The 23861-nt window shown below is 39.6% G+C and overlaps 1 protein-coding gene across 1 annotated transcript in view; it reads right to left on the bottom strand.

The window, feature by feature from the left end:
• Window positions 1–23861, bottom strand: part of CNTN3 (contactin 3) — a 161952-nt gene that overhangs the window by 8355 nt on the left and 129736 nt on the right. The window contains exons 10-16 of the mRNA XM_054976404.1: window positions 21177–21294; window positions 19550–19708; window positions 19292–19441; window positions 17459–17529; window positions 13585–13819; window positions 13291–13406; window positions 10688–10874 (exon numbers count right to left, since the gene is read on the bottom strand). Coding sequence (XP_054832379.1) covers window positions 10688–10874; window positions 13291–13406; window positions 13585–13819; window positions 17459–17529; window positions 19292–19441; window positions 19550–19708; window positions 21177–21294 — 1036 coding nt within the window. The remainder of the gene's footprint in view (window positions 1–10687; window positions 10875–13290; window positions 13407–13584; window positions 13820–17458; window positions 17530–19291; window positions 19442–19549; window positions 19709–21176; window positions 21295–23861) is intronic.

Here is a 23861-nt window from a genome sequence, read left to right as displayed (position 1 = left end):
TACAGTTCCCACAATCTCTGATCCTTGGCTGTAATGCCCACGCATGGGAAGATTGACAACTTTGGTGAGATCTGCTGCCTCCACAAATTCTACCATCCTGTCAATTACATGAACTGGTACGTGTGTGTGTGAAGGGATACATATGGATGATCCCATCACTAACTGAGAAGACTTCAAGGCATCATGAATAATATTTAAGATGGCTAGAATATGATTTCAACTGTCTAAAATGACACTCCAAACCTTATTCAAAATACCAAATAAATATCTATATGAACTACATATGAATTACAGTTTGGGATGGTCACAGTAGAAATACTATGTTGTATGAATGGATTTATGGTCCATTCCAGCAACTTACTATCTCTTATATATTCCTTTTTCCTTTTATAAGACTAAGTTAAAACAGTCACCTTGGTCCCCCCCACATGAATTATAATCTGATCAACGCGGCTGTTCTTCCCTCTTCCCTCCCCACTGTGTTTCATTGGCAAGGGTGTAAGCAGTTGGCCCTGGCCTACACCATATTTATTAGCTGTTGGTAGCTGCTTGTGATATAAAAATCACATGGCCCCTGGATTAATGCAGACTGGTCTGCAGCAGGCGGAATTCCAGCCAGCGTTGCTGAGTCCTGCCTGAGAGATTAAGGCATGAAAGCAATGTTCATGCTTATGCAGAGGGCTGAGATGATTGATTTACTGCCTCCCCAGCTGCGGGCATGAGATGTGATAAGAAAGGGTCTCGTTGTATCACCCCAGTTAGCATATTCTGATACCCTCCTTCTGTGATGAAATCCCTACCCTGAGATCAAGGATCAATCAATCAGCAATGATAAGTTTAATTTGTCTCTGGGAATATGCATTTTCATATCTAAATTCATCAACACAGCTCCAGGGAGATTCATTAGCAAACTGTCCCTTTGTGCGGCAGCAGGAGAGACTTTGCATTTACTTTCACACGCAAGTAATCAAGGTAATCAAAGATGTATTGTTGAAGGCTTTCATGGCCGGAGAACGATGGTTGTTGTGGGTTTTTGGACTCCCTTGGACCACGGCAATACAGCCCGGAAAACCCACAACAACCAAGGTAATCAAATCTTTGTAATTCCCAGAGACTGACCTTTATGGTCTTTGTTCCAACAGCTGAGGGGCTTCCCAGGCTCTGGATATGTTTTGCCCTATAAAAACCAGGGCTCTTGCCCCATTCAAACTGTGTATGCTTACTGGATCCAAGCGCTGCTCCCTTGGAGCCACTGCCCTAAGTCTCTCTCTGGCTGAGAACGTTGGACGTTTGAAGCTCTCTTCCTCCATGGACTGCTCTACTATCTGAGATTGGTAAATATACTTTCCCCCTCCCTCTATTTCAATTACTGGCTAGCTTCCTAGGACTCTGTGTGTGTGTGTGTGTGTGTGTGTGTGTACCAACCATTTTTAATTGCCTCTTGTGTGTATGCTGGTTATTCCTCTTTAATAAAAATACTCTTTGACCTTAAAAGCACCAAGTCTTGTCTTCTACCCTGGGGAATCGACCTCGTAAATACTGGTGGAGTTATCCCATAGTTACTGCACTTGCATAGCCTTGCTGCTAATTCCCCCACTTACTAGCAAGCAGCCCTATTCCAGGTAACAAGGGTGGATAGTATGGGCTGTTATCTCAAAAATTGTGTTTTATTGTAATATATGAATTGCAATGATGATGTGGTTTTACTCTTGTTTTAAATGTATTTTACATGTAACCTGCCCTGAGTCCGCTTGCAGTAAGGGCAGGCGAGAAATCAAATAAATAAATAAACAAATAAACATAAATAAATACATACATAAATAAAGGAAATAAACAGCACTACGAAGATGAATGAAAGAAACACACATTTTGGAGATATTTGCAGCTGATATTGAGCCTATCAAAAATATAAAGTAATGGAGTGCCCAGTGTACATTACATTGGTTTACCAGGCACTGACTTTAAAGTTCAATTTTAAGATGCTGATTTTCCTTAGACTCTTTCCTTCCTGGATTCTGCCTTGCAATTGTCTCGGGAGTCTGTTTAAATGCACTGTCAAATTCAAATAAAATAACTACTAATTAGTGACTGCTCCATTATTTTGAACATCCTTCCTCTGGAGGCTCAATGAAGCTGTAGCCTTAGAGTTCTCTGACAGGTCAGTAAATCATATGGGCTTGGTTTTGGTACCAGGGAATTCTCACCGTCTCAGTGACCTCCTCAAATATGACAAGTCCACTGTATGTGTCTCTGGGTATGGGACACAGACAGTTTATCATACAATTAATCTTGCATGAGATTAATTATGATATTTAGAAAGGTAGGTGGAGTGAGGGCCACAATAAAGATAATTAAAACAAATAAGATCAGCACAACATTACTTGGGGGAGGAAGGATCATTTTAAGGAAGAAATCAAAAATAGCAATTTGGACATCACCCATCTAAATCTTCACTTCTTTTTATATTTTTATTACAAGAGCTACCATCATATTGGCACAATATTATTGCTAATAATAGCAATAATTATATTAATAATTATTAATTATTAATAATCAAAATTAGCAATTTTAGGTGGCGTTGAAAATCCCTGATTCAGGCCTTTCTCTTGTTATGGTACTTTTTTACCACTAACCAACTGGAGAGTTGTGTACCACATTGCCACCCACACCTTTCAAGTATTTACTTACTACCAGGTTCACTGTCCACTTTAAATGAGTGATGTGAAGTGGATTTGTTTCTATTCAGTGTATTTATGTTTACACACTAATAGAATTCATCAGTCTTCTACCCAGTCTTGTACCCAGATATCAACTGCTAATCCATATCCCTTTTCACTGGATCATACAGAGACTAAGCTGGGAACTCTGGAGGGAGGATTACACAGGAGTCAGAGATAACAAAACAAACAAGTTTATTCAGATAGGAAGTGTGATTTGATATTTTGTCCCACTTCAGCCTGCTAAGCTCATACTAGGGGTGTGCACACACAAAAAAATCATCCAGAAAATCCAGATCTGGGTTTCAGGAATCCCCCCAAAATCTGGGATTCCTAAAATCCATGAAAGATTCTCTGATTCTGTTAAGACAGATAAGAGAAACCCAGATTTATTCAGCCATCATTTCCTATGAGGAAAACTATCTGGGAGCTATCTAGGTGGCTGGAGGGGGCATTTTTCAAGCAAACTCCACCAAATCTGCAGGGAACGAACTCATTACTGTCCTCTGAAGACCGCCCAAGTTTCAGGAATATTGGACCCTGAGGTCCAATATGGCAGAAACATTTCCTAGAAGGCTCTCAGTCAGTAACAAACAGGGGCAAGACTGCCAGTGGCCAAAGGAACACTTCCAAATAAAAACTTCAACCCAGAGAAAGCCCAACAGAACCAAATTGAAGCAAGGGAATAGATGGAATGCCCACAGAACCAAAGTGAATCACAAAGTGAATCAAGAGGACCAACATCAAAGCAGATAATCATGTCAAAACAGAGAATTCCACCCAAACCAAACGATAACTTAGCCCGATTTAACCAGTGTCATTTTCAGAAAGCAGGCAGACAAAGAAAGCTCCTGCATGGATTAGCCACTCATTCTCCCCTACCCGCCTCACTCCCTCTCCCTCCTGTCTCTGCCTCACCCCCCTCCCTCCTCTTTCTCCCCTCTTGAAAAAAAAGCAGAACAGGAAACAGCCAGCCAGAGGCTGAAGCTGTGTTTCCTGCATATAAATAGATACAGGGGTCTGGATGCATATTTCTGGATTGGATCTGGAATTCTCTGATTTGATTCAAGAAAGCCATATTTAGTGGAATCAGCAAAAATCCGGCTTTTCCCCTGAATTGCCAAATCCAGATCACACACACCTAGTTGATACTGTGCTGGAGCTGAGAGATGCACAAATTTCAGAGTTACAATGTTTAATTCCTTCAGCAGCTTTTTAATGTAACAACAATAACTGGACAGCTTCGCACGTTTCACTGTTTTAATCTGGGACCAGCACTTAAGCCCTTTCCTGTAAAAACCCCCCCAATTATTTTGGTTTCCGGAGGACTCCCTGCCTGCCTTTTTTCTCCAAAATACAACTGTCTTTCTTGTCAGTTGGCTGTTGAAAGTTAAACTCCTCTCCTTCCATTTGCCTTTTGAATATGATTGGTCTGCTCTGAACGTGGAGAATAGAGAGCAGAACCTTCTCTTGTCTGTCACAGTTCATTTTTATTATTTTATCTTGTTTCTATTAACATGATTGTATCTGTTCTAAGCCTGTAGGACAAGAATTGTAAGTAAGTTCAAATCTCTTGTGCTGAGATAGCACTAGTAGTCTTGGTAGTATTTACCAAGCTGGAAGCATTGTGAGGGCAACAGAAACCCTGGGCCTAATAGTACGTTTCCTGATCATATAAAATAGTATTCTTTTTTCAGCATACAGAAAAATAGATATTGGTATTTTATTGAAAGTTCCTTGGTTGTCAAAAATATACAAGCATGCGGGACTTCCGGTTTGGGATTCATGGAGGTCTAACGCAGCTCCATTTGCGGAGCTGACCGGACTGCCGTTTTAACCGGCCGGAGGGGTGAAAATAACCCGCGGCCGACTGCTCTCAGGCGGGGAGCAGGCAAAGAACGCTCAAGACCCTAGGGTGAGCTAGATCTCGGATGAGGGGGGGCTCTGCTCAAGGAGTCTCCCCCCCAATCCTTGAGGTCCCACCTTGCGACGGGTCGGCTATAATCTCTGCGGCAGTTCTGGGGCCAATTCGGCTGGCATAAGACCTACATACCCAAGCTTCGATCGGGGAGGGAAGTCGAGAGGAGAATTTAAGATCGAAACAGCGATTACAACCCGAGAAAGTTGAAGAGAAGGTAAAGATCGCTATCTCTTGAAACGGGACAGATTGATAAAAACAGAGAGGAAAGAAAGTAGATTTTTAAACTGCAACAGACTAATGAAAAGGAGGTGAAGACTCGGCAGGAGTTGTATTTTAAAAGAGACTAAATTTAAAGAAGTTATTGCAAAAATCGGACTATTGTTTTGAATACCTGTGGTTTTGGAGCTGTGGGAAAAAGACACCATCGCGAGACCTGCTGTGGGAAGGCGGGAGACAGGAAGTGCGTAACAACAATAGAGTGGCTGGAGGGAAGCGGCCCTTGCCGACGGACAGGAAGTAGGGAATCGCCATTTTTGAAAAGGGAAGGGTCGCGGCTTCAGCGGAAGAGGAAGTAGGCCATCTTGGATTACAATAATATAGAGAAACCATAGAGAAAAGACGCCCGACATTTTGGATATAAAAAATTAATTTTGGCAAAGATTGGGACATTTGAAAAAAAAGGAAAACGTTTAAACATACGCCACGGAGCTAAGGAAGAGAGCAGATTCGTGGGAGCGAGCTAAAGCAAGCCCCACGATGTTGAAAAAAGAGTGGCAATCGGCAATAGAAAATTTGGACAAAAAGCTTATAGACATGATGAAAGAACTTAAGGACACGAAATTGGAGCTTATTAAAGAGGTCAAAGAAGTTACACAGACAGTAAAGTCGGAGCTGTCAGAAGTGAAAAAAGGCGTGGAAACGATTAGTAGTGAATTACAAGGAACGCAGCAGAGAGTTAAAACAGTAGAGGACGCGATGGAGAATTTAATAGAAACGCAACAAACAGAGATGAGACTGGTGAAGGGGAGGATGTCAGTTGCAGAAACTAAACACATGGAGAAGCAGCTTCGTTTTCGTGGTCTGCCAGAAGTGGAAGGGAAGTCAGCGCAAGAACAGATGACTGAGGTGTTGGCTGATTACCTGGGGAAGGAGGAGGAGGAAATTGTGGCTATCCTAGATGTGGCGTACCGTGTGAACTCGAGAATTGCAACCCAGAGGAAACTACCAAGGGATGTGATTGTGCAGTTTACAACTAGAAACATGAAAGAGAGGATTGTGACAAAACAATTTCAAGATCCATTGGAGATTGATGGTAAGACGATTATCATAATGAAGGAACTGCCCAGATCAGTGTTACTGGACAGGAAAAAATATAGAGTGCTAATTCAAACTTTGAAGGACATGAATATCAGATACAGATGGGAGTTACCGGAAGGAGTGTCCTTTGAGTTTGGAGGGGCAAAAAAACGCATCAGATCTGAGCGGGAGATGGAGAGATTTATCAAGGACAATGAAAAAGACTTACCAACAAAACCATGAATATGGAGTGTAATGTATTATCTTGGAATGTAAATGGACTAAACTCACCGAATAAGAGGAAAATTATTTTTCATTGGCTACTAAAACAAAAATGTGATATTGTTTGTTTGCAGGAGACCCATATTAGAAAACAGGATGCAAAATATTTAAAATCTGGAAAATTGGGCAAAGAATTTGTAGCGGCCTCTAACAAGAAAAAAAGAGGAGTGGTGTTGTACATAAAAGAGGAGCTGCAGCCAAAATTTGTTATGAGAGATGTGGAAGCTAGATTTGTAGCGGTGGAATGTAATTGGAATTTAAAGAGAGTGTTGGTAGTCGGACTTTATGCACCTAACGGTGCAAAAGAAAGCTTCTTTGAGGATTTAAGGAAGCATTTAGACGATCTTGTATATGACCAGATAATTCTTGCTGGAGATTTTAATGGAGTGACAGATTTGGAACTAGATAAAAAGACTACAACAGCACAAAAGAAAAGAGGACTATTGCCAAAGCTTTTTTTTGAGTTGATTCAACAAGAGACTCTCGAAGATGTATGGAGGAGAGAATATCCTAAAACCAAACAGTTTACTTTTTATTCTGCAAGGCATCTTACATTATCAAGAATTGATATGATCTGGGCCTCAAAGGACTTAGCGTTATGGACTAAGGAGGTAGAAATAATGCCGATGGTAGGCTCAGATCACAATCCAATTATGTGGAAATTTGGAAAAAGGAGAAAAAGGAAAGCCTGGAGAATAAATGAGGACTTGCTACAGGAAAGTGAAAATATGGAAATATTGAGAAGAGAGACAAAGTTTTTTATACAATATAACGTGAATAAAGAAGTACCAACCAGTAAAGTTTGGGACGCGTATAAGGCGGTTGTAAGGGGCATACTAATGGACTTAAATGGCAGAGCAAGGAAAAAGAAAGAGGAGAAAAGACAAGAGATTGAGGAGAAAATAAAGGCCAAAGAAATACAGTTAAAAAAGAGACCAGGGAAAAAGAAAATACATCAGGAAATTAAAATTCTTCAAGAACAGTTAACAGCAATGAGTAATAAAGAATTGGAGTGGAACCTTAAAAGACTGAATCAAAAAGCTTTTGAGGGTGCTAATAAACCTGGGAAATATTTGGCATGGCAATTGAAGAAGAAAAGGGAAAAGAAAATAATAAATAAAATCTGTGAAGAAAATAAAACGTACCTGGAGCAGACTACCATTAGTAGAGCCTTTTATAAATTTTATGCTAAGCTGTATAATAAAAAAGAAGTAACCAAAGAATCAATAGCATCATATTTGGAGAAAACTAAACTTCCAGAGATCTCGGAAGCTTGGAGAAATAAGTTGAATAGTGAAGTAACTGATGAGGAAATAAGTAAGGCAATACAATCCGCAAATCTAGGAAAGGCGCCAGGGCCAGATGGACTTACGGCTAAATTTTATAAGACAATGGCCAACGAACTGGCACCATTCCTAAAAGAGGTGATGAACGGAGTTTTTAGGGATCAAAGAATTCCAGAGACTTGGAGCGAAGCGAATATATCATTGATCCCAAAAGAGGGCCAAGATCTGACTAACGTGAAAAATTACAGACCTATATCACTACTTAACAATGATTATAAAATTTTTACGAAGATATTGGCGGAGAGACTGAAGGGGTGGCTCTCGGAAGTCATAGAGGAGGAACAAGCAGGCTTTTTGCCAGACAGACAAATAAGAGACAATTTAAGGACAGTGATCAATGCTATTGAATATTATGACAAGCGTTGTGACAAAGAGGTTGGCTTCTTCTTTGTAGACGCTGAAAAAGCGTTTGACAATTTAAACTGGGATTTTTTGTTTGCCACTATGGAAAAGCTACAATTGGGAGAAAGATTCATCAGAGCAATTAAAGAAATTTATAGAGACCAGACTGCAGCAATTGTAGTGAATGATGAACTGACCAAGAAATTGACGATTAGTAAAGGAACAAGACAAGGTTGCCCGTTATCTCCATTGTTGTTCATTTTAGTATTGGAGACTCTGATGATACAAATACGACAAGACGAGGAAATACGAGGAATAAAAATAAAGGACTATTCATACAAGGTTAGAGCATTTGCAGATGACATAATGTTAATTGTAGAAGATCCATTGGAGAACATGCCAAAAGTGATAGATAAGATCAAGGAGTTTGGTGACTTGGCAGGTTTCTTCATTAACAAAAAGAAGTCAAAGATATTATGTAAAAACATGACTAAGCAGAAACAACAATTGTTAATGGAAACAACGGACTGTGAAGTAACTAGTAAGGTGAAATATTTGGGAGTTGAGCTGACTGCAAAAAATATAGATTTGTTCAAGAATAATTATGAAAAATTATGGACTCAGATAGAGAGAGACTTGATCAAATGGAATAGACTGAATTTGTCATGGTTGGGCAGGATTGCAGCAGTTAAGATGAATGTGTTACCAAGAGTAATGTTTTTGCTACAGACAATACCAATCATCAGAGACTCTAAACAATTTGAAAAATGGCAGAGGAAAATATCAGATTTTGTTTGGGCAGGCAAGAAGCCTCGAGTGAAAGTAAAAGTTCTACAAGATGCAAAGGAAAGAGGCGGAATGCAACTGCCCAACCTGAGACTTTACCATGATGCAATCTGCCTAGTTTGGTTAAAAGAGTGGATGACATTAAAGAACAAGAAACTATTAGCCCTAGAGGGATATAAAAAAATATTTGGATGGCACGCATACCTATGGCATGACAAAGTAAAGGTCAACTCGATGTTCCTGCATCATTTTGTAAGGAGAAGTTTATATACAATCTGGAAGAAGTACAGAATTTACCTACAAGAAGGAACCCCTTTGTGGGTGGTTCCATACGAGGTGATAGATCCGAGAGCTGTTGATAATGAACAACAATGTTTAACGTATAAAGAAATAACTAAAACTGAAGTGTCTAAACTTAGAATAAAGACGCAAGAGGAACTATCACCGAACTACGATTGGTTCCAGTATAGACAGATCAGAGACTTGTATAACTCGGACTCTGTAAAGGGAGGTATACGAACAGAGAACTCGGAACTAGAGCAGACCCTTTTTAAAGAGGACAAGAAAAGAATATCCAAGGTATACCAAGTACTGTTGAAATGGTATACCGAGGATGAGACAGTTAAAACACAAATGGTGAAATGGGCTATAAATTTTAATAAAGAAATAACAATGGAGGCATGGGAATACTTGTGGAAAACTACAATGAAGACAACGACATGTATTAATATTAAAGAGAACATTTTCAAAATGATCTATCGTTGGTACATGACACCAAAGAAGATTGCGCTAGGAAACTTGAACACTTCTAATAAATGCTGGAAATGTAGAAAACATGAGGGCTCCCTCTATCATATGTGGTGGTCGTGTGAGGTAGCTAGGCAGTTCTGGGGGGAAATAATAAGAGAAATGAGTGAAATTTTACAGTTTCAAATAAATAAGAACCCAGAACTCCTGCTGCTAAACTTGGGAATGGAGGGAATCCCAGCCCACCATAGGACGTTGATATTTTATATGACTGCAGCAGCTAGACTTTTGTATGCGCAGAAATGGAAAGTACAAGAAATGCCAACTATTGAAGATTGGATCTACAAATTGCTGTATATGGCTGAAATGGACAAGATGACAAGAAAACTGAGAGATCTGGACTCAGGGCAGTTTAACACAGACTGGGAGAAGCTGAAACAATATCTGGAGAAGAAGTGGGAGGTGGGAGGAAAACTGTGGCAGTTTGAGAACTACTGAAGTATAATAAAAGTATAAAAGAGAGGGGTGACTTTACCGGGGGAGGAAGAGAAATGTGAATTTATAAGCAGTTAGTTTAATTAATTGATTGAGATATATATAGATATGTAAAGGTTAATTGATAGAATATTGATAGAGAATAATTAACGGTTTAAACATGAGGATTGAGTAATTAACAATATTTTTTTTTTTTTACTTGATAAGACTTATATGCACCAAACTGAATGTAGAAATGATTAATATATAGAGAACAAATCAAATTGTTTGATTTAAATGTGGGAAATTTTTATGGTTTATGACATACAAAAATATTCAAAACTGGAAAATGGGATAAATTGTTTATCTAAAGAAGTATAGTTTGGATGTATAGTAAGTAAAAGAGTTAAAGATGTACTGCTTAATATAATGGAGAATATATATTTGTTTTAGATAGAGGAAATTAATAGAAGTAAGGGAAAAGGGACAGAGGGTGGGAAAGCTGTTGGAAGTCAAAAAAGGGGGGGAAAGGGAGGGGGTTAGAAATGAAAAATTAGGGGATAATTGAATGCAATGTAATGTAAAAATATTAATGTTCTAACCCAATAAAAATTTTACAAAAAAAAAAAAAAAATATACAAGCATGCAAAGCTTTTATGTGTTTCACCAAGTTTCAATTAGCATACTAAAAATGTTTCTTTTTCACTATAAGTAATGGAAGCCCATCATTTCATTTTTCCTCTTAGCCTTAAATTATGACAGGTAAAGGTACTTACGTGTCTTTTTTGTGGTGGCATTGACAGTAGCACTAAAAGGGCCTGCTCCTGCACTGTTGTATGCTCGAACAGCTGTATAGTATAACAAGTTGCTCTTCAAGCCTGTTATTCTTGCCGATGTCTCACTTCCTGTAGCTTTCACTCTGTTGGAAGACTGTTCTTTTCCACCATTATTCCAATATCTTATCTAGTGAATGCAAAAGCACAGGCTACACTTTTGTTACCGATTGTTTATTTCCCACAATCAGAATGAAATTTCATTTTCAATCTGTCTTTGATAATAGAACTGATGGGCTGGAAGCTTCCTTTTGTTTAAAACTTAAAGAAACAATTCTATTTTACTTGACCCAGGACTCCTCTATCCTGAATCCCTTCCAGTCCAGTTTCTGCCCTGGTCATGGGATGGAGACAGCGCTGGCTACCCTGACAGAAGAACTCTGTAGACATCTGGATTGGGGTAGGTCGGCACTGCTGTTGTTGTTAGATCTCACAGTGGCATTCAGTATGGTCGACTATGACCTGTTGACCCACTGCCTTGCCCAGGAATATGTGGGGTGGCCTTGCAGTGGCTGATCTCCTTTTTCCATGGTTAGGGACAGAGGGTGATGCTTAGAGAGCAGACATCACCATGCTATCCACTGATATGTGGTGTCCCTTAGGGGGAAATACTCTCCCCGATGTTATTTAACATTTATATCCCTCCCCTTGCCCAGACAGCTCAGAGTTTTGGTTTAGGGTGTCATCAATATGTGGATGACAGCCAATTATATCTCCTGTTAGATGGTTGACTGTACACAGAGTCGGATACCTTGGTCAGGGCTTTGGAGGCTATGACTGGGTGGCTGAAACAGAGTCAACTGAAGTTGAATCCTGTGAAGATGGAGGTTCTGTATCTGGATTTCAGGTCAACAGATTTAGTAATATGTTTCCCAGCCCAGCTGTTGGCACCTATGCTGACAGTGAGAAGCCTGGCCATGGTCCTGGGTGCTTCCCTGTCAATGGAGGCCCAGATCACGGCAGTTGCCAGGTCTGTATTTTATTATCTTTGGCATATCAGGCAGCTTGTTCCTTACTGCTCAACTAGCGACTTCACAACAGTGATCTAAGCAATGGTCATCTCCAGACTGGACTACTGTAATTCACTCTACACAGGGCTGTCCTTGAGGTTGATCCGGGAGTTAAAACTGGTCCAGAATGCAGCAGCATGTATTCTCACTGGGACTCTGGTTAGGACACACATTAGATCTATTTTGTGCCAGCTGCACTGGTTTCCAGTTGAGTTCCAGGTCAAGTTTAAGGTATTGAATATGACATCCAAAGCCCTAAATGGACTGGGACCTACAAACCTGCAGGACTGCTTCTTGTCATATGTTCCCTGGAAGGCTCTTCGTTCTGTCAATCAACATCTTCTGGTGGTCCCTGGCCCCAAGGACATTTGCCTAGAGTCAACTAGAGTCAGGGCCTTTTCAGCCCTGGCACTGGCCTGGTGGAACTCTCTTTCTATCAAGACCAGGCCCTGCAGGATTATTACAGTTCCGCTGGGCCTGTAAGACAGAAATGTTCTCCAGGCCTATGGCAGTGGTTGAGGTCTGGGCAGGTTACCTGGTCTTCCTCTCTTCTGTGGCCTTGGTCCGCTGTTTATCTGAAACATCTATGACCTGCCTGCTCTACCCCCTCCAATTGCTGATAGTTTTAATATCTTTACTTCTGTTGGATATGGTTTTATGATTTTAATTGTGTTTAATAATACTGTGTTTAATTTTATACTGTATTTATTGTTATTGTAGTCTAACTAAGTTATTTGCCCTGAGGCCGTTCGCGGGGAGGGCAAGTTAGAAATTTAATACATTAAATTAATCTGAGAAGCTGCAGTCACTCAATAGCTCTTTACCAGTATCTCTTCCATTGTTATTATATATTGCAAATGCTGGTATCAAATTTTGTGCCTCACTTGCTTTTGTTGTCAACTTAAATAACAGTTTACTAAAAAAAAAATGCTGCTTTCCTCCTAAGCAAAAGGAACACAACCAGGTGTGTACAAATGCAACTGGGCTTGCATTGATACAGGTGGCAGTATGTGCTCATCTCTGCTAGAGCAGTGGCAGGAAGTGTATCAGATACCAAACAGGCATGTAGCCACAGCAGGACCCAACTGACAGCTGATTTTCATTCTCAATGCAATTTTAGTGAGCTTGCTGTAATTGATCTGGTGTAATGCCAGCAAATAAGACAAGGCTTAAGTTCTGAAAAAAAAAACCTGTGAATATTTACATTTGACTTTTATGCTCCCCCTAAGACCAGATTATTTGTGACTATACCATGTGTTCATCTAGATTCAGAAGCAGAAAACTGCTTTTCCTGTTCTGAACAGCAGGCCTCTTAGCCACCTTCCCCTCCAAAATTTAGGGAGGAAAAATGAAGATCACCAGATGTTTGAATGACTCATTTTCCTATAAATAAGCAAAGATGGAACAGCTGATCTTAACAGTAAGCTACAGCTTTTCAACCTGCAAACAAACTACCTGCAAAGTTTAAAAAAAGTATATTGCCACAATCATGTTACACTTACATTTTTAAAAAAGAACACATGGAACTATTTTTACCTCATAGCCCAGAAATCTCCCATTATTCATTTTCAAAGAAATGGGATCCCAGGAGACTTCAATCACAGAAGATGAGAGGCTGTTTGCAGACACACCGGAAGGTGCTACAGTTGGTTCTGAGTTAGGAACAAAAGAGAAAGCAGAGTGCTCAAAAAAAGGGGATGGGGGAAACAACAGTTCAGCCAGTTTGATAGCTAATTAAAATGGTTTCACCAATGCTAATAAAATATTCACACCACTTATTTTTATGGGACATGACAATGAAAGCTACTAAGCCATGATTCAATAACTCACCCTCTTCAGCAGAGAACACTCTGACCACTGGGCTAAATGGTCCTTCTCCTTTATTATTGTATACGCCAACCTTGACTTCATATGGTGAAAATGGCAAGATGCTTTCATTTCTAAAGACATATCTTGGTGTGTCAGGTGACGTAACAACAGTCTGTATCCATGTTGTAAAGCCAAGTGGCCGGAAAGCAACAACATAACCAAATCCTTCGCCATTTTGCAATTCTTCAGGAACAGGCTACACAAAAATCAGAAATGAATAAAATATAAAAACCAGAACATAAGCAAACAAAAACCTCTACAATGACAGAATTGTTTGAGGCTGCAGAACAAAATCTGTCAGTGTACTTTTAGGAGGAAAGAGTTTTGAATGTTGATGGATTAAATCAGTTAAACCATCAATCAACAATATAATCGAGTCGATAAAACACACCAAATGCATTGATTGATCACTATCTTTATTATACAGTCACACACCTTCCAGTAATACAGTCATTAAAACAAATTATAGTACTTGAACATGTTTTGTTAACAGTGGTTTCTTTAGCATTAAAGAAACTTCTCAAAGGCTACAAAAAATAGCCACTCTTTCAGCAAGGAAGAAGGTAACTAGCTTAACCAGCTCTTTTGCTAAATGGCCTTGTACTTTGGCCAAGAATAGAACAATTATTCATCTCCAGCTCTTTTATAGGAACTAAAAAATAACAACACGTGGGGTAAGTCTCTATCACCTCTGAATTCCCCAAAACACAACTGAGCATTTGAAGGGCTTTCTTTGTAAAAACTCTATAGGATTGTTGTAACTGTGGCACTTATAAATCTCACACAAAACGCATTAAGGCTGCAATCTTAAACACATTTCTGATTAAATTCTACTGAAGTCCTGAGTAAATATATAGGGCTATCAAAGAAGAATGACATAATTTTCCTTGGGCATGAGGGGAGGATGTAATAATTGCAATCAATACTTAAGCAGGGCTTTACTTAATGTACTACAAAATCCTATGAGTTTCAACAGGTATATCCCACAATCCTTTGTCTTAGCCTCTTTATACCACCATTTTTCTGGGTTAGTGGGTCAGCTTCCATAGGATAGTATGGACTGCAGCTATGCCATCTTCTCTGCTCTCAGAAAATGCCTCTTACACTATATTATCACTACATCCCAAGAGCCAGAAGAGCAGAGTAGCTTGCTGCTGTTGGCCAGCTCCCAGAGTACAGGAAAAGCCTGAGTACTTAGTTATCATTGTCAACCACTTATTAAGTGCCAATTATTAATTAAGTGCTATACAGAATATAAAACAGATCTAGCCCCATCCAATTAAGTAACACAAAAGTCTAATAATAACCTACACAGGAAGCTAGCATTGTAATCTAATAAACACATGAGCACAAAATGGGAGGGATGACATAATGGGGAATAGAAAAGGGTGGGAGAAGATAACATCCATTACATACAGCTAGGAAATGTCTTGTTTGAAAGGATTTGAAAGATGGAAAGGAGGCAGCCTGATGGATGACACAAGAGAGATTATTATACATACAAGGAGAAGAATAGAAAAAAGCACAAAGGTAGGAATGAGAGAGGGAAAAGCTATGAAAGGAAGAAAGAAAGCAGAAAATGAATGGTTTAACCAGGGGAATTGGAGTGAACGCGGGAAGAAACCTAGCTAGAGTAGAATAAGATTCAGGAGATACTGGTTAACACACTAGGTTCTTAATAAAAAAAACACATAACACACCGAGCCATTTTTTATGCCTAATATATCCACTCTGCATGAAGGATTTAGTATGGGCATCAATGCATAGGCAAGTAAACCTAGCAGTAGTGCGCCACAGTTCACTAACAACATGGATGCCTTTCCATGAGCATAAGCCAGGGCATGACAAGTCATCTTACACTTTTCTCAGGAAATCTATCACCCAGATTGGCCCTCATGCACAAATTGCTCCTACTCAGAGTGTGCGGCTGGTCTGAGTCTGGTTGACAGGTATGCATGAATGTATTGGGGTGGAGGTGGGGGTGGGGGTAGGGGTGGATGGACAGACACAATAATCTCACAGAAAAACTCAGATTAAAGACACTGGAATATATATTATCAGATGCAGTGAGGAATGATACTGACACTTCTGTATTTCCCAAGATCCAAGCAGTTGCTCTCATTTTTTTTGCTAAACCTACTCAAGTTAAATAACTCTCAAATGTGCTTAACTAAATCAATGTATCTAATTCTCAACATGTTCCTATCCGTAGATACTTAAATCCAGATACTGGTGCCACAGATAAACAAGAAATCTTTCTAGAAACCTGAGAAAAGCCCCAAGTTTGCAGAAAAATCTGAACAGTTAAAAAAATATATACATTGGGAGGTTAAAAGGGTCCAAAGTGACAAAAGCAGCACTTACAGTTTTAAGAAATGAATGTCCACAGTGGCCGTTACTAGGCAACTACAACTGTATTACCAGCCATCAAGCCTTGATTTCTATTAATATAAGGCCGCAGGAAGGAGCAGGGTTTTTTCGAAGGCTGTTCTGGCCTTTGAGGGAGAACTCATTGGGACACACCTCCCTGGGGTGATTGTTCCACACTCATGGGACTACTACCAAAAAGGCTCTCTCCCATATACCCACCAACCAAGCTTTATGGGACAGTCAGGAGTTTCCTCTCCCTGTCATCTTAACTCCAGGGCAGGAATGTATGTGTCATGGGCCAGTTTGGGCTCAGAGAAAGTGAGGACTCCTCAGGAGAAGAGGAGCTTTGTGTAGCCAGCTCCAACTCAGCAGAGGCTGGTGATCAGGAAGAACAGCTGCTGGCTAATCAGAGTCCACAACCAGCAGCTGAGGCAGAGCCACTAGCACCCTCCAGCCCCAACACCACAGAGGAAGCTCAGCCAGGAACTTCCAACACCACAGGTGAAGCCCAGCCAGGGGCTTCCACTCCCCCAGGTTCACCCACACCCAAAAAGTACTGAAGACAAAGGCAGAGAGTGGAGCTGCAGAAAAGACAGTGCAATGCTTGCCTCCTGGGCCAATGCCAGCTGCTTGAGAATAGTGATGATGAGTAGCATCAGGATAGAGCCCAAGCAGCTGGCTTCATGTGGAGGAGTGAGGAATCAAACTCAGCTGTCCAGATTAGAGTCCTGTTGCTCTTAACTACTAAACCAAACTGGCTGTTTTGGCTGGTGTGAAAATAAAATACAGGAGAGACAAATAATGTAAGCTACTTTGGGTCACCATTGTGGAGAAAGGTGTGGTATAAATTAAGTAAATTAATAATAAATATAGCTGAAGGTTTGTGGTGGTGAGTTTATGGGAAGTAGAGAAGGAAGTAGTAAAAGTTGAGTATATGGGGACTGCCAACAGGAGGGAATAAGAGAATAGCATGGGTGGAGAATACAGGGAAATTGAGGCAGCCTCTGGATGTTCTTGCAAGTTTCCCACCATGCTACTGGGCCTGGCTCAGCAACTGGTACCACACAAATCAGCCAGAATTTTCCTGGGGAAAGGATACCATTGGGAGGGAAGGAAAGACACCTGAAGATGGGGGAGGAAGCAGATAAAGGTAGATTGGTTAGTAGTTGTGAAGGAGAGAAGCTGGGGAGAAAAGGGGAAAAGGAAATATGAAATAGTGGGGGAAGGGGAAATGAGATGCCCCCCTCAAGATTCCACCACTTGTATTGTTCTAATAATATTCTAACTCAATCAAGAACTAAACTATTAAGATGTCAAGAAAAGCATACATATTGAGGCTATAGAGCAATTCTGTAATAAGTACCATATAAATGAAAATTAATGTTGCCCAGGCAGGCTACTTTATGGAAAGTTCTAATGAAAAACAGTAAACCTTTGAGTATTAAATCCCATGAAAACTACTTACATCCCATGTGATGACTAACTCAGATCTGCTTCCGCCTCCTCCACTTACTTCAGATGGTGGTGTATCAGGAACTGTGAAGACGTATAGTTGTATTATTCTTATACATAATAGAGCATATATTAATTCAATGATACCCAGAATTTCAGCTAAATAGATGAAAGAGCCATTCTCACATAATAGCATGCAATACCAGTCATTTGGCATGGTTTTAGATCATGTATTTTAGCCCTTGGTACGATTCCAAGGGGAGAACACAGTGGCTTGGATCCCATTGAAAATATCTACTGATGGAAAATCTCCTTCCAATGGAAAACCTCCATGGGATCTAACACAATATCTGCTCTAACCGTGCAATCCTAAAAAGAGTTACTCCAGTCTAAACCCATTGATTCCATTGGTACTGCATTTTTGTACAAGTGTTTTTTAAAGCTTGCTGAAAGGAGACCTGCCTTAGAGTTAAACCAAAGTTTAACCAACCCAGTCAAACTGCTTCCCTATGGTTCCCACTATACTGACCAAATGGACTGACCGAATCTTCTCTGAGCCACTTATTAATGTGTCCTATTCTCAACAGAAATGACGGAAATTAGATGGCCAACCCACAAAAGCAAAATTGTGGTATTAGAACTTGGCTTTGAGATTCCCTATTAATCTTGATTAATGCTCTTAAAATTCAGTTATTTACTACTACTCAGTTGTTGGAAAAAAGAGCACTATTAGCCCACCATCTTTAAAGTGAACAGCATGATTCGTGAGCACACAGTTGATGGTCGGCCCATGGCTGCCAAGTGGTGCTCAATCTCTCACAGCCACCTGACAGCACTAGTTTTTGTGCCACGTATGTTCCGTAACTGAAGAGACACAATCATTTAAGGTAAATTCTGAATTCCTGTTTAGTGGAATTATGCTATTCTTCACTAATGCCCTAATGATAAACATTACCAAATTCTGAAAAGAGAAGATGGGAAGAATATAAGAGTACATCTTACAGCCTGCACAAGCATCAGAAAACAATGCAACAGTCAACTTTTCAAACCACACGGTTGTCAGATTTTTGGAAGAACAATTGCTAAATAATTTCCTTCTGAGTGCTCCTGTTCAATAATCACATAGGCCTACTTAATCCTCTACATGCGTTACTAAGCTATATATAAACACTTGTTTTGACTATTGCAAGGAATAGCAAGAAATATTCTGATTTTTACTTGTATTCACATTTCTTTGTGTTTCCAAAACACCAGTGACAGAGCTGCAGTCTGGTAGGGAATCGTTTTCTTATCCCTTTGTAAGTGAATTTTCCCTTAAAGTATTCAGAGCTGAAGATCAAACACCACTATTTAGTGACCTTCTCGAGTAATCTCCAACCTGTGGTGACTGAAATTGGTTTTCCTTATCTCAGGACATGGGAACCCACAGTCTATGCACTTTGCTTTGCCTCCCCTAAGAATGTTCAATGACACTAAAAGCAAAATATTCATTGGACTATGCAAGCAGCACTATGGTAACAAGTTCTACCTTCTATAAAATGCACAAGTGACACTGTTTTCTTTGGACTGAATGGAAAGTCTTGTTATAAGCACTTTACCATGAAATTTTGGCTTTATTCTTTACTGTAAGGAAGATCACCACTACATACAAATTATAATTATATGATAGTAACACATGATACTGCAGCTACATATCAAAGGTTTGGTAATCACAGTGTGTCAAGTAGCAATAGTCTAACATGCAACATAAAAGTTGAAAATTGTACCAATCTCTGATGGCCTCATCAGTATGAACATTTCAGTGAAATTAAATGAAACAAGCAAATAAACAGAAAAACCTACTAACCTGCCTCTTCAGTTCTTACTTTTTCAGAGGGTAAACTTGGTTCTCCACCACCAATTTTGTTACTGGCTACTACACGGAATTCATATTCAACCCAAGGATTTAAGTCTACTGCAGTGGCTGTGAAAGTTTTTCCATCAATGGCATCAGGAACTGTAACAGAATATGTTGAAGGAAACAAAAATAAGAATAAGTGCTTTACTTGATGATAGCAAATACATTCAAAGTACGGCCATATCATTTAAAAAAAATTCTCTTTACCTGTTGTGACTCTTTGCCAACCCACTGAAAAAGGAGTCCTGGCTTGTATAGTGTAGCCAGTGATTGGGCTGTGATTGTCCAAACCCTCGTACCAAGAAAGTCGAGCTGTAGTATCAGTTATTTCATCCACTTTTACACGTTCAGGTGGTCCCGGCGAGCCTAATGCACTCAGATAACAGATTTTAAAATTAGCAGGATTCTGTAAAGATGTTACACATACTACAGAACTCAAAGCATGGTACCGACTGATTTCTATTTTGTTAGCACTGTAGGGGGAAGAAAACAATTTAGCTGGCTGTAAAAGTGCCATTTTTTACATTTAGTAAACTCCTGCTTGGTTATTTTATAGCTATAAAAGCAAGTTCTGAAACAGCAATTCCACAAGTAGAGAGCACATGATACATTCTTTCAGGGGCTTTTATTCAGAAGTATTTCTCTATCTTTTCTCATTCAGTGTCTTTCGCTTTAGTCCTTGATGTCCTTCTTTAATCTCCTAATACATCTTTGTGGTCTGACAATTTGTTATCTAAAGCAGTTTTTGCCATCATACACGCTCTCTACTCATTTTTTCCTGCACAACATCACATCAGCACCATGGACAGCAATTCAGCCCTGCAAGCTTTCTGTCGCATTCCAGAAAATCCTGATTTTCTGCAATGTATAAAGTATATTGTTTTAGCTACAAACACTGAGGCAGAGCTAATGAAATGTCCCTTAAAAGGACAATAGCATAGCTACAGCTAGCAAATGCCACATTCAGCTTGAAACAGATTTCTGTTACGTTTAGTTCTGTGTATTGTTGGGGATTGTTTTATATTTTAAATATATTTAGTGGCCTCCTCTGAGGCTTTTTGGTCAGGCAGGTTACAAAAAGAAATAAGTAGCAACCCCAAAGCTGACCATGCAAAAATGCATTTTCTTATTTACTTTGTAATATAATTTGATTTGATTCTGATATTTGCTTTGAATAGCCATGCCTGAATAAGAAAGCTTCAAGTATGAATTCACACTTGCACGTTACATGGCTTTCCTGCAGTCCTGCTGGCCCAATAAACCACAGTTCTTGATTTGAAGGGAAAAGAAATAACTACCTGGATAGTTTTCAAAGTATAAAGGCAATAACTATTTTTTAAAAAATCATTTTATACCGGCCTGTACTATCAGATTTGATACTGAAAGAAGTAGTCATTGGTCTTCCAGTAAGACGACAAGCTTCTCCCCCAAATACATATAGAACATGAGCATATCATAGTGCTTATTTTGTCACTTGTCTCAGGATGCATATTAGCTACTGCTGAGTATTCAGAAGGTGTCTTTCTCATGTCTACTTAGCATGATATAGCAAAAAAAAAATGGGGGGGAGGGGAAGAGATCAACTTGCATGGTTTTTTTAAGAACAATTTTTGTATTGGACCATAACACCATATGTTATCCTGTCAGACCCGGGCATGCCATTTGGACTTGTGAGAATCAGTAAGGTAGGTACAATTACTTGTGGTTTTGCATGTCTGGTGAGCAGAAAGTCTTTTGCCGGAAGCACCTTAAGAGAAGGTGCTATTCATTCCCATGATTGGGGCTTTCTGAAATCATATCCTAGACCTTCATTCAGGAATATGAGAAGCATTACCTCGCACTATCAGGTCTGCCGCAGATGACACACTATCCACTTCTGTCTTTACCATGCACATATATTTTCCACTGTGCTTCAGCTGGATATTTCTAATCATTAAGTCTCCTGATGCGCTCTGTTGAGAGGGATAAAGATTTGTGTGTGTGCGGGGGGGAATTAAAAATCTGTTCTGCTCTCTCATTCAGGTGAAGAAAAGAAAAATGAAGGTAAACAGCAAATTTAGCAAGTCTGGAAAGCTGCAATAGAAACAATGGAAGGAGCTGAAAACATATGAATAACTATACTGGTTGTTGCTGGGAAATCTAGAAACAACACACAAACATATGGCGCAACTGGAATAACCATTCAGGCCTTCCACCATTTTAAGTACTTCTGCAAGTTTCTTAGCAATGTAATCTCTGTCTGTCTCTTTACATACATTTTCCTTGCCTGAAATTAGTCACTCTCTAAGACTGACAGGTTATAGTGACATCAGTTACCACCATTCTTTTTGCTTAACTTGACCAACAGTAACCCCACATTTTGGCATGTCTGTCCCCTGCAACACTACAGAGAACACTGCTGTGCTCCAACTTGCAATCTTTAGGTGCCTAAGACAATCACCTACCAGGTAAGTATCTTCCTCATCACTGAATCGCCAAATGAGCTTCTGGGAGTGACAGGACAGTCATTATGTGATGATAGATCTATTTTAAAAGGCTCTTTCCTGAAGCTTGAGGGTGGGGCTATAGAGAGTCTCAATAGTTCTCACACAGCCTTCCAATTCTGGTCAGGGTGTGTGTATAAAAGGATGGTGGAATAGAGGTTATCCTCTCATTTGCTTCCCTTGTCAATTTTCTTCCCACCCCCTTTAAGAGAGAGCTGAAGCTGTGAATTGAGGCTGCCATCTCCAGGTGCCAGCATTTTGCAATTCTGCCACATAGTCCTTTATTTAATAAATAGAACAGACTTAAAAGAATTATTTCTTTTTTAAAAATGAACACTCTCCAAAGTAATAGATTCCAACATGGAAATGTGAGGAATAAGAGATGGCTGATAGACATTAAATAATACACACCTCAGAAATACCTACAAATGCCTAAGCAAATCTAGCTTTGAATGAATACTGCCATCATAGAAACACTCTGTTTCCATCTGTGTGTGTGTGTGAGAAAGAGAGAGACAAAGAGTCTGATAAAGTTATTTTTAACTTGGGCAAGTTTGCTACGAACTCCCTGTAGTCTAGCTCTGAGAAAGCTAATAAAAGGTGTCCTTTCAATTTACATGGGAGACGGCTACCTGTAGGCCACTGGGGGATGATGGTTATGACTTGAATTCCCTTATGGCAAGTAGAGGCATGAGATTCCCCTCAAATAGCAAATTGGATTCTTAATAAGGGTCACAGGGGTCCTATTTCCAAAGGAAGAAACATTCCTTTTAGCTTTGCCATATTTGTGTTGTGCCCATCTAGAATACTCTCCCAGAATGGATCAAAATATAACTAAAAATACCAAATTTAAAATCTGCTATAGGGAGCGTAAAGCAAACTGACCTAGTCCAGTTTGGCATTTCATTCTCTTCCCAAAGGAAAGTTAGGAAGGGGATCTGTAACACAGTGATTTGATTACCTCTATGAAAGATACAATGGAGCTCAAAACTGGGACCCCAGCAATCTGATTCTAATTTCTTACTGTGACCATCAGAGCAGAAGACCGAGGTGAAGGAACAGAATGCCATCTTGTTGTTGAATGCCATCAAGAAACCTGGATAAAGTACTACAGACATAGAAAGCCTACCATCTATGATGCCCAGGTCAAGCCCTGCTGATTTGATAACCTGTCAGATTTCCCCTGGGAAAAAATGGGTTCCTTCTCATGACAACAACCAGATGTTGCAACTTAACCTTCTGCCTTTGATTTTTACTATGCTTCTAGCTTTTAACATTTTTGCATATCTGACAAGATACACATATGCAAACCATTCCTTTTGTATGCCTATTCAAGAATTCTGAGCCTAATGGTTTTTAGATTAGAGCACCTGAACCTGTGTTAAAACATAATACAGGCACCATATTGACTTGAAATATGTCTAACAAGTAAAATATAAAATATGATATAATTTGATAGGGTCTGTTTTCATCCAAAGGTAAATAGCTGAAGTCAATGCTGATTTGGATTGAAATGTGTCTTAAGGTATGAAATATAAAGTCTGACAATATTTTAAAACTACTTCCATCAATCAGAACCTTTTCCCATATAAAAATGCAATTGTTCACCCTTTTAAAGGTAAATGTTTTAAAATACTTTCATTTAGTGCTGGAGTCCCCTCCATGCCTCATAGATGATCAAATTAATTTTCAACTCCATCTGGGCAAGTAAGTGTGACATATGTTACAAGTTGCTCTTATACAAAATAAGCTAAATGAACTGTTAAAATGTTCATTGCTCTATCTGGAGATGTGTGCCAAAAAGATTTCTTGACTGGGGCGAGGGAGAGTTCTAGAACTCTTTAGAACATTGGTTATAATACCCGCTTTTATGTTTCTCATCGTGGAAGCATTTCCTCTCCTCAGATCTGTGCCTTATGTGCGTCTTTGTTCCCTGAGCTGTAATCTCAATAAAGTTGCGGCCTCTTTACCTCCAGCACTGTGTCCATGTGTTTGTTGCCATGACCCCTCCCTGCTCTCCTCCCCCACTTAGCATT

This window comes from Eublepharis macularius, chromosome 4 (genome assembly GCF_028583425.1).
Source record: "Eublepharis macularius isolate TG4126 chromosome 4, MPM_Emac_v1.0, whole genome shotgun sequence".
NCBI lineage: Eukaryota > Metazoa > Chordata > Lepidosauria > Squamata > Eublepharidae > Eublepharis > Eublepharis macularius.
The sequence above is the reverse complement of the archived record's forward strand: the minus strand, read 5'-3'. Positions and strand labels throughout refer to the sequence as shown.